This window comes from Pecten maximus, chromosome 3, assembly GCF_902652985.1.
Source record: "Pecten maximus chromosome 3, xPecMax1.1, whole genome shotgun sequence".
NCBI classification, from domain to species: Eukaryota; Metazoa; Mollusca; class Bivalvia; order Pectinida; family Pectinidae; genus Pecten; species Pecten maximus.
Window position 1 is genome coordinate 17341846 of NC_047017.1, and position 14307 is coordinate 17356152.

Consider the following 14307-nt stretch of genomic DNA (forward strand, 5'->3'; position numbering starts at 1 on the left):
CAAAATTGGACAAACGTGTTATCCGAGTACCGCATTCAGACTCAAAGTTAAGAAAATGGTCCCGAAGCTATTGACGTAACAGTAACGAACTAGCGTTAATTGACATACACAAGAACGCATCACTAGAGTCAGGACTTTGTCAATTGACCAACACAAGAAAGCATCTACACAGCATATTAATCAAACTATATTGGAAGTAGTTTTGTGCTCTCGTGTCCCGACAGGTAACATGCAACTGGCAATCAGAGGTAAATATCACGCTCTTTGTATGTACTTTCCTTGTACAATGTACATGTGGTCAGTCACGAGGTATTTCAGACGATGCCAAATGAAAATCTGAAATAGGTGCTCGGTCATCCCTGTCAGGTGAGATTTTTTTTTTCTTTTCCTTTTTTTACAAACCTGCTTCGTCACACTCCTCACAATGTCAAATGATAGATCGGACGCCTAGCAGCTTATTGTCTAGGAGTAGGATTGTTGGGTTCCAAACCTATAACAGACCACGGACGCTGAACCATGACATAAACTCACCAGTCCTTTGGACAAGGCGAACTAGAAAGTAAAAGACTGACTGTATTGTAGAAATGAATCTTTATTGGCAGACATAATAGACACAGGAGAATGGTGATGGCGGTAGACAATACAATGGTTACAGACACTGACACCGTGGGCGACCATTCTACGGCTACCCCAGACATATTAGGGATCTATTCACAAAGCATATCAAATACCAATCCTCCTCAATTTCATCATGGATTTCATTATTAAATCTTATTTGATAAACTTGTTCCCTTGTCTTGTTAACTTATTTGAACCCAATATATATATCTATATGACAATCTTTATAAGAAGAATTCTATATCTTATGCTTTCTTCTATCAAAGTATATTAAAAATCAGATTTCTTGGGTTACGTTTAGAAATAAATTATTTAGACAACGATGGTGTTTAAAAAGACAATAGCTTCACCTGTAACCTTACCTGTTTATACAGGTAAACCATATTAAACATGCAAGCGGTATAACATTTACAGCACAAGCATCATCTAGTCATGCTATTTACAGCTTGAGTCATTCTAATGGCAGTTGACTAGTAAATTTATATACAGCTACATAATTTACTACAACCTCTTTCAGACAAAACCAAATCTGTACATGTTTGTAAGTATGCATAAATAACTTTAAATAATGATCACCATAAATTATGTGTTCCATTTTTTTTCCAATTCGTTATAAATTTACACATTGAATAACATTGAATAATAAAAATATGTTTTTCTGACGCCTTTTCTCGCATATACATTTATGAACAAGTGACCCATTGAGTCTGTGTCGCTCACCTGATTTCAAACCATTTTATTGCTTTACAAAATGCTATAAGTACCAGATCATGATCAGAGCAGTGACAACAAGCTTGGCTAAAAAATTTAAGATAACAATTTACAGTTCTATGTTATCAATAATAGTTATGAATTTTGAAAAGAAAAATACTGATCATTCTGTACGAATATATCTTAAAATATGTAATTTACATACATTGTTTGTATATGGAAATTCCACGATAAAACTGACGAACGGCATTCGCTCCATGGCATGAAATTACTAGGCTTTGTGGCCAAAGCAGTTTATGTAAATGACTGCATATTAGATTACTGTCAGGATTATTATCCATGTACAAGTTAGTTTTCCCATTATTCTAAAAATTTACATCTTAAACGATTAATTCCCCCATAAGACTCTTTGTTTTATCATTGGAATTGAAATTCCCACAAAAGTTAAAAATGATTTACATAACTGTATATAATAATTATAAATACATGAATGAATCTGTAAGTCTTTCGAATGATGGATTGTGAGTGAAAACATAACTACTTTAACAAGAAGGAACAAAGATGCACTGGAATATCTACTCCTGAACTTTGGCACATCACAAATTATATCAACTCACTAACACAACTAAGAAAGTGAATTACTTTTTAACGAAACACTCTAGACTGTCCTTTATACAGCAATATTCAACATCAACTGGACACTTAACAGGAATACAAAATATTTTCAGAAAATGACCGTTTAAATTTCATTATCATCAACTTTCTATTAAGTATTTATCCAGTTTATGTTAAAAGTTGAAGTATTATTTTTATGTGCATTTTAAGAAATTCATAAAAAAAAGAAGAGAAAAAAAAGAGTATTGAAATTAATAAATCTCAAATTAACCGAGATTACAGAGATTCTTTTTTTTAAATTAACTGCCTTTCTAGTTCTGTAGCAAGCAGCACTTTTTATCTATAATTACATAAATCCCTCCAGCAAACAAACTTCTCATCTTTGCTGCAGCTACAGTAAAGCTTATCTTCAGTGTTATTGTTATATAAAGTCATCCATCCCTATTTGTCCACCGCACACGCACAACAATATGTTATAAGACTCATTTCTATTTGTGTACATGAGTGAATATATATATATATCCAATAATGTAAATAGCAAACACAGACATATTATTATCAGATATGTAGTGAACAAATTATGCAAGACAATCCTAGCATATCATTTCAATAATATATTCATAAGTATCACTAAGCTCTTAACGAAACTTTATACAAAAACAAATTATGTTCCTGCTATGCCCCACGAAAAGCAAATCATATGCCATCTCATGATACTGGTGTCAGGTGAAAGTATTAACGATCTGTCTTCTGAAATCATAGCTTTAAAAGAAACATAAAATTGTAAGCAAACATATTCTCTGTGAAATAGCAATAAAACTGTAATGAAATTTTGAGTGATCAGAAATTAAAAGTTTACTTCCCATGGAGACTACTTAAAGGGACATCAAGATAAACAGGAAATGGGAATTAATTTTATAATTTTGTCATCTTGAATATTAAATAATGTCCCTGAATTAATTAAAATCTTCAAGATTAAGGACAGCAAGACAGCTATATCAGTACCGTAATTAATGAAGATTATATATACAACTGACAACTGTGCAATTGTACATATATCTAAATTGTGTGGGCCAACTACTACAATTTATAGGTTCTTTTCAAGACCATATATACTTTACACATGGTACATTTCTACATCTAAACTTTCAATACGGTTCCACTTTTCCTCTACACATGCTTCTAACAAAACAATCTGACCGTTGTCAATGACATGTAAGTATGGCCCGAGATCATTACAATAATAACAGATTAGGAACATTTCTGTCCTTCTATTCTTGTGTCAAATCAAATATTGCAACATTATCAAAATTCTCCTTTATAAATTGTTATCTTTGATATCCCTAAAAACTCTCCTTTGAAGAAAGATGACATAAAAAGAATTAGGAACAGTGGCAAAGCTGTTGCTAACTATGTTAATGTTAGGGAACTTGAAAACAATACATAAGTAAATTGTGGTTACATAGCATCATCAATATGGTATATGTTGTAATTGACTGATAGTGTAAGATATCTTAAATACTTATGTGCCATATTTTATATTGTTAGTTGATTTTCCTATGATATGAAACTCTTTATGTACATGTACATACAAAAAGCTGTTGTTTGCATTAAAGCATGTTCGGTCAGAATCTGGTTGGTATGATGACGTGTTATCTACAACATTAACTTATTTCAAGAACTCATTTCACAAAATGATTGAATTCTGGAACATGCCAGGGCCTGGGTTCATGAAACCCTATTCGTACTCAAATACACATTTTGGTGTTTGGACTCAAATTTCTGTGAAAAACTCTGGATTAATATTTTTTCAATGATTTGAAATAATTTTGGAAAGACTTCAAATTAGATATTATTTTCATTGTTCATGTTTTTTTCTTTTCTTTTAAACTGCCATTTCATGATTTAAGCTAATTTAAAGAAAGTTGGGCTGAGCACAGATTCCGTGCTTTAGCATGAAAGCTTAGATGAATATGGGCACAAGTTCTTTTCCCCATAAAAGTTTTCAATCATTTTGAAGTAAATCTCTAATTTTTTCACTGTCTACCTTCCCTTTATTGAATTTAAGTTAAAATTACAATTTCCTTTACCAGTTAGTATACTCTTTTCGCATCAGGCTTATCTATACCTACTCCATTAGTTAACTTGTATGTGTCTATGATAGTTATATATACAGTTCATACATATATTGATATACCTGGTAACATATTATTGTTACTGTGTTGTTAAAACTAAATACCAATCATTATTAGATGTTCTGAGCAAATTTCAGTTAACCTGAAATGCAATGAGTGTTGATTTGATGTATGCATCCTTATTATCAATCTCTTCCATAGCAAGTTTTGGTTTACATGACACAGATGTGCATTTATTGGTATACAAATACAATTTATAACAGTAATTTTGTTAACTTTTTTTCACAATCTCTACAATATTAGCTGCTATTATTGAGAATATTCCTATAGCAAAGATAGCGGTTTACAGACAATTTGTGTACATCATCATTTTTGTGTATATTACACTAGTTGAGTAAAGAAAGTGTACATGTTGGTAGTTGTGAGTAAAATCTTGTAAATCTTTGTAAAATCTTGGCCCCTGTGACCTTCATGAATTTCACGATTAATACAGGTAATATATGGTCACACATTCGGGAAAAACATTATACAAATTGAATTACAAGAAAAAATGAAAAATGTATTCTCTCCTTTTGCTTCTAATCACAAACTTTTCTAAAATATTCCTTTCTCAGAAGTGAACAGAGAAAAAAGTGAACAGAGAAAAACTTAAGTCATGACTTTCAACTTGACTAGTTATTTTGTTATCATTAACTCACTCTTAAAGAATGTACTATTCTTTGATTTCCTTCATACTGTTGCCAGAAAAGCAGAAAGAGCTTTTTGTTCATAATTAACCACAAACATAATTTGGTTTTATATCGGGGGTGTAAAGCATAAAAGATCAAATATGATATGCTATAACCTTCACCAAATGCCCTATCTGCTAACACACTAACCTCTTTTGAAGATTAGACAAAAAAGTCAATGGGCATACATACATCATTTGTAAAGTTCAAAGGTCATAACATTAATAGAAACCTGCAAAAGAAAAAGATAAAATCACAGTTTTTGTTAAGTGTTAAAGGGGCACAAAATAAGAAAAATAGCACTAGTTTTATTTGGTAACAAACAGATAAAACTGCTGGTGTTGAGTATGTGGTGTCGATCCTGGTTAGGTGACACCCGGCTGTTTCATAGAAACACTAGGGACCAAGCTGCCTTGAGCTCCTACATTGCATGATTAACTACTGAGAGTTTTTAAATTAACATGTCCACAACTGTAAATCAGGTATCCGGGCCTATGCGGCCATCTTATGAAGGTGACATCTCCATTTTATTCACACACTCAAGTATTTATATATATATATGTACACGCAATACATTTGCACACATTGAGGATTTCTACACCTTTTGTTCAATTCAGGATATGGTTTACAAAATCATACTGCCATGATAGATAGAAAGTAAGAGGTAGATACGAGGAAATCATACAGAATGGTGTTCAAAGCTGTCTCTCATTTCTATATTAGTGGGGATTTTTTTGTTTTTTGCCGATTTTTATCTTTTGTAATATTCCTTTACTAGAACTCCTAAATCATGTCAATTATAAGCTTTTAATGAAACAATAACAGATTTCCCACAATGATGGCCCACAACTTTGAAATACCTAGCACTAGTGATAGAAGCAAAGATACAAAAGCTGCAATGACAGAATTTGGAACAAGATTTTAGTGAGTATATACTATAAAGATGTAGCAGCTGATGGCTCCCACACACGAGAAAGCTGTATCGTAACGACAGCAGGTGCTGACTATCCTCTACATACAGACACACTACACATGGACATCTACTGCTCACGGGTGTCTATACACAATCATAATGAGTATGGTCCTCAATGTTGTTCAGCTTCCACGTGTGGTGATGCAGGGGATAACACATTAAACAGTTTGCACTTACTGTTATGTAAATACACAGGTAAGAAATAATTTGTTATGAATGTTTTCATGAAGTCTTATAGTACACTAATTATCATACACTTCTTCCACTGCGGTTCACCACATCCCAGTGTTCACTGGTTCAATCTTCTCACAACAAATGAGGTGACGACAATGAAAATGAAGATGAATCAAATGATCATGTGTTAATGTAAGTCCTCGCCTGCGCTAGTTCCCCTTGTAGCTGCTTTGGCAGTTCACACTTTCAAAGGAAGATTTGTCTTAATACAATAGTTCTACAAAAGTCTCTCCTGTCATACGAACACTTTAGCTAAGGCGTCTGCCCCTGCACTGGCTATGTATGGTTTCGATGGATGGAAAGCTACATCATATATTGACTCATCAAACTTCTTTCTATGGGCAGTTATTTCTTGTACACATGTCTTACTGTCCAAATTCCACAGCCTTATTGAACAGTCATGACCTGAAAACAATGAGTTAGAATATTTCACATGATGAAGGCAGATTGAGTGTGGTACAACTACATTAAAACAGACTCGCTATGAATTTAATTATCATTAAAGTTTCTTATAATTACACATAACCTCGTCATTTTTTAGTCCCATAGACGATGACATTTTGCTCTGCAGTTTCTGTAGGTAAAATGTTTCCATATCTTTTATTGTACAACTTTCAAAATAACACTGTACCAACAATCATCAATATGCAGGCTATCATGCCTTTCAATCTCAAAAGTCAACATTAATTCACAAATTTATTTACTCATGTACATTAAAAAAAAATAATTATTTCAATGTCAATGAATATAAAAATTATTCAACCTTATGAAGGGAATGTCCCCTCTTACAAGATTCTAAGTATACTTTGGCATTATCGAGTAGAATGTGGTCATACTTACTTCCTGATAGCAAATACAATCCATTAGGATCAACAGCTAAACTAGTGACAGCGTCTAAATGTGCTACCATTGAATGGATCATTTTTCCTACAAAAGAATGTACGATATGAAACAATGGATACATGGAAGTTCAAACTAAACAGACAATTATTCAGTTTTCTACAATCAAAAGTTTATTTAATGCGTTAATTTTGAAATAAAACATTTCTTTTTATTTCTTTTATATCAAATCAAATCCTAAAATTAATAGATTTTCAACATGAGGACTTTCTTTTTTTCCCTTTTTAGTAAAATAACTGGGCCGTTTCTGTTTTTTGCCATCCAAACGGTTGGACCAGTTGGACCGGTGTTGTTCGTTTATGAACTAAAGACGGACCTGGTGATTTCATATTATATTCAGAAGAGCCGTGACAAAGACTTCCAAGGCCTGTATTAACATTTGCAGGTCCGTCAAGATCTATGTTTGAAATATTACGTTTAAAAACCGACAAACCGGTTTGTCCATATAAACCAACAGGCCCCTGTATTCTCCTGGTTTGTGCCAGGTTTGAAGCCTTACTTCTATAACTAATATACATTACAACCGATCTTGCACTAGAGGTTTCTCATTCAACACAATGAATATTGATGATTCAAATAAATTCCATGCTATGGAAGTACATTTCAACTTTTATTTACCTGTGTTATTGTCAAAGAATCTAATATGTCTGTCTTCGTGTGCAGTGATGGTGACAGGAAGCGTTGGGTGGTTGACCACTTTGTTAATCTGATTACTAACTCCAGCATCTGTAACATTACAAAAGAAACCAGGCTGGTGAAAGCTGTCGAACTGTACTACCGAAACGATGTGATCATAGAAAACAAGCCGTCGCACAGTACTACCGAAACAATGTGATCATAGAAAACCAGCAACTCACAATTTTCTGGCTACCATATTTGTATTGTAACTATCATATAAATATGTCTGTCATGCTTTGATAAATATCTCGTGACTCAGAATTGGTCAAATCATATGGTGTGAATTGCCCAGTTTGAATGCTAGGTGCATTTCATTGACAACATCAGGTGTCCAGCAGCATTATTTCAGCAGCATAATTTACTATACAGAATATTTCTATAGAATATTATGAGATTACTATACCTTATCTTTATTAGATTACTATAGCTTATCTTTATTAGATTACTATACCCTATATTTATACAGGATATAGCAAATTTTAAACAGGAGAGAGATTAGATTTATTTTGATGAGGTGTATAGTTACTAATTCCTTAGGTGATTTTTTGAGTGTTCATACACTCTTTACCTTGGTTGATCTTCGTTTCTAAACTGAGGACTTGTTTCCCATTCTCTATGTCAAATATATACGTGTTAGAGGAAGAGTAGGAAGCCACCATCTGACTTGGATCACAACGTACAAAGTCAACAGAGGTTGGAGCACCATCTTCTGCAAGGTGAAAAGCATTTCATATTACTATCAAGGATTTTAAACCCTTCATCCTACAAATTTTTCTTGTTTTAATTTCATGCCTTCCTTTCTGTCCTATGTATCTGGCATTTCAATTTGGTCATGTTAATCATAGTTAACAGAGGGTGTGGCCAACACAAGAACATATGCATGACAATGTCAACAATTAGTGCCGATGTCATATTAATCTAGAATGAGATTATTGAGACAAATATCACCTGTACATTGTAAATGACACAGAGTTGACGGGATGTTGAACCATAAACAAACAATACTGCCACAAATGAATACTGGCAATCACATTTCAATTTTGATAGTTCCTTTTTCATGCATCTTTAACCTCTATACCTTGGCTATGTACCAAGCAATTTTCCTCACAAACTTATACAAACCATCATCAACTGTAAATGTGTTGAGCAATGGTGTTTTACTCCCGGGGCTCCATAACCGAACAGTTCCATCTGCTGAACAGGACAAAAGCTGCATCTTGGAGGTATGTATTGACAGTCCCCACACGGCGTCTGTGTGGGCCTGTAATGTGTCTGACAGCACGGTCGGCTCTGTAACAGCAGTAAAACACATTACAACATATGCATTGGTATACTAAATAAAAACATTGTCCACATTTCTCATGGAGGATCTATGTTCCTCTATATATATATACTTCTCTATGGTGTCAACAAATTTCACCAATTCAAACATTTTTGTATAAGAAAATGTTAAATCAATCCGATAGACAGCTTTAAGATGTTAGGGGAAAATGAACATGAACGAGTGTTTAGAATCAGAAATATCAGATTAAAGACATGCTCAGGAGGAAATGTACAGTAGGACAGACACATGTTTCATCTCACAAATGAGGTAAAATCAGCATCGTTGACGTGCAACAGGATAACACAAGAGGTCTAATATGCCTGTTTTGCTTGCACATTTCTCAATATTATTGACAAGCACATTTCACACACGTCCTCTTAAATCAGATCTAGGTTAAATCTAACTAAGCAAACACTTCAAGGTTTAACAAGCCACCTTTTGTATAAAGTTTATGCATGCAATGAGTCTAGTATCATAAATCTATGCCTCCTCCCAACTTATTATGTTCAGAAAAAGGGATCCCTTTGTGCCCAGATCACAAATTCTCAAAAGTTCAATGCAAATTTGACTTCTTCAGTGATTTCCTCTTGATTATCTGATGTATTGACCATTTTGTTTTCATCTTCTTGTCAGAATAAAATTTCCTGATGAATGTTCTGCTGCATCATTGTTTTGTACAAACTGTCTCAAAATTAGAGACAACTACAGACTAACCTATGTATGAAAGATTATAAGAATTGTTTGAGGACAAGTGTTGAACCACAGAAGGGCATTGATATCATGAAGAGCCAAGCACTTCATGTTAAATTAAGTTGGACAAAATATCATTACATCAGCTCACAGACACTTTGCTCCAGGTAAGGTACATACTATAACAATAGGCAGAACCTTGCTAATCCAGGTATGAAAAGAAACTTCCTTTTTAGAGCAGTCTTCATTTTTTTCTGTTTTTTTCTCAAAATTGAGTTCCTTAATTGTTCAGTAGTCTGAAACTACATTGTTTTTTGGAAAATAATCATAAGTTTATCAACAGCAGCACAAAACAATTTTTCTGGCCATTAACAAGGTTCTTAAGATGTTATAAGAACAAAATTAAAACATACAACCTCGGCCTTATACTCAAATGAGGAGAGTGATGCTCAAACATAGAAAACATTAAGAACTCAGAGATAAGTTATTGTAACGTCTACCTCAGAAAAGATTAGAAAGAACAAACGAGAATCATAAGACAGTCTACATTCCCATGCTGGTTAACTGATGCCAGTAAGATTGAAGAATGTTATTGGATTCGCTCACACATCAATAAACAGAGCATTTCACAGAAGGAAAACTAGAATAAGGTAAATATATATAGGTCACAGTGACCTAATTTTGAACAATGTCAATGCAAGATTTACTTGCATATCAAATTTGAGAATTTCAGGGGTCAAATTACTGGGGTAAGAGATCAATCACAACACAAATAGTACAGACAGAACCGACAACTACAGACACGAAGGACAGACAAGGAACACAAGTTTTGACACGTATACTGTCTACACCATGCATGGATGGCCCGTCCCCCAGCACTCCTCCCTGGCCGACATCTATGACCTAAAGTACCTGAAAGGACTGCTGGGGGAGAGAACGTTGGGCCTGTGAGTTACATACCTGTGCAATACTTACCAAATGAGTCGTATGGGTCAATGTTAGAACTTGGTATATTCCAACATCTGATAGAGGAGTCGAGGCCACCACTGAAGCACTGTTCTCCTGTGGCACTGACAGCCAGACACAGTACAGGGCCAATGTGAGCCCTGAAGGTGTAAACTGGCTCTACATCTAAAGACGCTGCTCTGTCAAACAGAAACGTTATATGTGTGAAATAGTTTGTTACACATCTCATTAAAATTTGAATGGCTTACAATTCAATTTACAAACATCTTCATTTCTTTGCTCTGTCCAAGAGAATTGTGGAACCTGTGAAAAAGTTTCTTACACAACACATTAAACAACTTGCAAACATCCCATCAAATTCCTTTCAATGACTGCAGATTAAGACAAATCATTCCATAGTACAACTGAAAGTGGTTTTTTTCTCTTTTTTTTTTTTAGACAAGCCTAAAAATACGACATGGGCAACTTCCTAGTAATGTTGAATACATCGTACAATGAATTTTGACAGTTCATACTTACTTTTTGGCTGGGACTGTCTTTTGTAGATTCCATAACTTTAAAGTGTGGTCTTCTGATCCTGTTATTAAGACTGGTTCTACTGGGTGGAATGCTAGAGCACGCACACCATCGAAATGACTGTAACAAAACAATTACATCTGTTATCACACCAAACATTACAGGTAAAGCAATTATCAGCAGTTAAATCTATATCTGCTATCGGTACACCAAAAATGATGCTATAACTATATGAGTATTTAAGTGTCGGACGCACTGTCGTCTTCAAAGGAACATCTCAACAAGAACATCTTACCTTCTTAATGTGTATTTTGCATTCCATGTTTTTCTAAAAACTTCTTTTGGGGCAGAAATCTGCATAGAAAAGAAAAGACAATATTTAGACCAACACAAAAATATGATATTCCTTAAAGTATAAGCAATTAACATAATTTTTTTTTCAATATATACAAAAACATATGATTAATGATTTTTTGAGAATTCGCACAAAATCACGAACAGCTGAACATGGCCTTACAAAACTTCTGAAATTGTAAATATTTGAAATGAGACAGAGCCACTGGTAGTCCTACACACAATCAACAAATCTGGAGTACAATCGTCAAGTGTCAAGAACAACACTGTGGGAACCTGTCATACTTACATTGTCGTAACTGAGAGGATCTGCGTCGTTCGAGACTGTGAGACTGGCCAGTTCTCCCAGTCCCAGGGCCTCCAGGGATTCCTCCTCTGCCCCAGACCCTATGATCTGTTTCCTGTTACCAGTGTTGTTGAATGGCAGAGAGCCACCACCTTGCATACCTACAGATTGTATAGCACATCAATTCTCATAGATTCTTCTAAGTCTGTTATATTAGTAGTACCTTTACAAACACTCATATGATGTGTCAATTTCAACCAATGTACTGTTAGTTTGCTAGTAAGATATATTGTCAAATTGGGAATTTTGTAGTACGGTATTTCAATAAGCAAAAACAAGTTAATCAATGGTAGTAAAGGCAAAGCCGTAATTATAATCTGATAATGTTTTCTCATAAACTTGAAATGACCTACACAAAAATTGTCTTTTAAGTCTTACCATGACTTCCTATGATGTGGCAAGTTAACAGTATCGAATATAATATGTCAAAAGTTTTTATAAATACAAAATCACATCTACATTTAAATAAATCATGTTCATCCATCAAAATGTTTTAAACAAACAATGACATAAACATTCAACATATAATCGCAAATGAAAATAAAATTTACTATAAACTAGGCATAACTGGCTTCATGCAAATTTTTGTTACAATAAAAACAGATAACCAAATAATAAGGAATTAATGGAGACATTTTTGCACGTGTAAGCTCTTGTGTATTACCTAGGCATGTGACTGAAGCAGGTAGCTCAATAGTGTCCAAAAGCCAGCCTTTTCACCATTATAAATATCCAAAATCTAAACCTCAGAATATTACAACTACTTACAATTTAATGTATCTATATATGAACTAACCTTCCCAAAGTAGAAAATGACTTAGACATGTGAAATTATGCTACATTTCTCGATGGAGATCCACCAAAACAGATCCATTCAAGTAAATCAACAGGATCTTGAAATTTTATCTCATTTTGTATCCGAAACAGAAAATTATGAAAGATGAGGCAATCATTAGACTCTCAACTCAGTTTGAGAATCAATATGATTATATGAATATAATGCTGATGTAGATAAGTTAAGATTCTATTTTAATTGTATTAAACATATTTTAATTCAAGTATTTGCGTTTAACTTATCAAACTTCTGGACACCACCATTCGGCAATGCGATATATACACAGCATCAAAGTAAACCCTATCAATGGTGAGGGGTGGACACACAGCATATTGTGGATTATCTGGGTTAATATATATCTATATATGTCAGACCGATTAGTTTTACAGCATTTTATCTACATACAAAACTACTAACAAACAAGACCACATGGTACGCTCGCTACGTAACAAGTCCTAGATCTTCTTATGTACTTGTGACAGATACAAGTCTTTCTTTATAACTAAACCTCTTTACATAATGATATAAATGCATAGGTGATCAAATATTCAAAATACTGCACCAAGTGTTACAACTTTATTTTCTCAAAATATTCTTTTAACCTTGTAATTCCTTAGATTTGTAAATAATCCTTTTTCTTATTTTGTTTTCTCCAACAAAAAATTTTTCATCGATAAAAAATCATTTTTCTTATTTTTTTTTTCTTCAACAAAAAACTCATATCAGTTTTCTCCTACAACCACAAATAACCTCCAAAACCAATACCTAGTGGCAATTTCTTTCAAAAGTCTTCAAGTTCTGATACAACCTAAAGAAAGAGCAAAGCCTTTCAGTATTATAGAGCTCCTACGTGCCTGTATGTATTAGTTTTAGGTATAACCTGCACCCCGAGTTAGTTTAAATGTCACAAGTACATGTGGAGACTGTATAGAGTGTGGTCATGCATACCCATGTCATCTATTTCTGGCATGCTATTCCCCGGCACAGAGGCGTTGGAAGGAGGCGAGCTAGCCGCGGCCCCTTGGGAGTTGGGCAGCTCTTCATCGTTGCCAAGGTTAGCAAGCATGGCCTGCAATGTTGCTTTCTTAGGTCCTGTCAAAGGATGACACATTACTTGAACCTACGCCACAGTATTTTATTTATTAGAGTGGATATCCTTTCTTCTCACTTATAAGACATATTTACATACAATGCTTCTCCTATGTATTTCTGTATTGGTACATGAGCAATGTCAACCATGCTCCTCTCATTCCCTCTTGTACATCCTGTTCGTGTGTGGACACACTCTCATCGATCAAAGATCAACAGTCACTGAACCTGATTTCAAACTTCCCACTAATACCTTATTATATAACACATCAGATAGAATTCTGAAACCATATACATGTATTACATCCGTATAACCCTGTAACTTAGGGATCATCAAGGAAATACTACAACAAGCATTTATCAGGATGTAAAAACCAGAACCTCAAATATTATATATTTTCTTTTCATGAATTTATTCAAACAATTAATGGAGATAGTCAATAACAAATTAAATACTTTCACTGTACATGCATCTGATTAATTCCTCAATAGGTCAAAGCCTGACAACTTGTAATGATCTTGAAAACTGAACATGTCAGTATTACAAACTTTACAGTTCCTTATGGCATGATGGCAATATATTAATCATATGTAT

At 34.0% G+C, this 14307-nt stretch overlaps 1 protein-coding gene across 7 annotated transcripts in view; it reads right to left on the reverse strand.

Annotated features, from left to right (window-relative positions):
- Nucleotides 1-572: 572 nt before the first annotated feature.
- The window catches only part of LOC117323395 (striatin-3-like), a 29222-nt gene continuing 15487 nt past the window's right edge, over nt 573-14307 (reverse strand). For 3 of the 7 annotated variants that reach the window (XM_033878584.1, XM_033878588.1, XM_033878586.1), the window contains 10 exons: nt 13572-13715; nt 11732-11889; nt 11384-11442; nt 11092-11208; nt 10567-10751; nt 8715-8882; nt 8161-8301; nt 7533-7640; nt 6855-6941; nt 573-6419 (listed from right to left, as the gene is read on the reverse strand). In XM_033878584.1, the coding sequence (XP_033734475.1) occupies nt 6250-6419; nt 6855-6941; nt 7533-7640; nt 8161-8301; nt 8715-8882; nt 10567-10751; nt 11092-11208; nt 11384-11442; nt 11732-11889; nt 13572-13715 (1337 nt within the window). In that variant the 3' untranslated portion in view covers nt 573-6249. The remainder of the gene's footprint in view (nt 6420-6854; nt 6942-7532; nt 7641-8160; nt 8302-8714; nt 8883-10566; nt 10752-11091; nt 11209-11383; nt 11443-11731; nt 11890-13571; nt 13716-14307) is intronic. The other 4 variants (XM_033878587.1, XM_033878585.1, XM_033878590.1 and 1 more) reach the window with 2 other exon arrangements.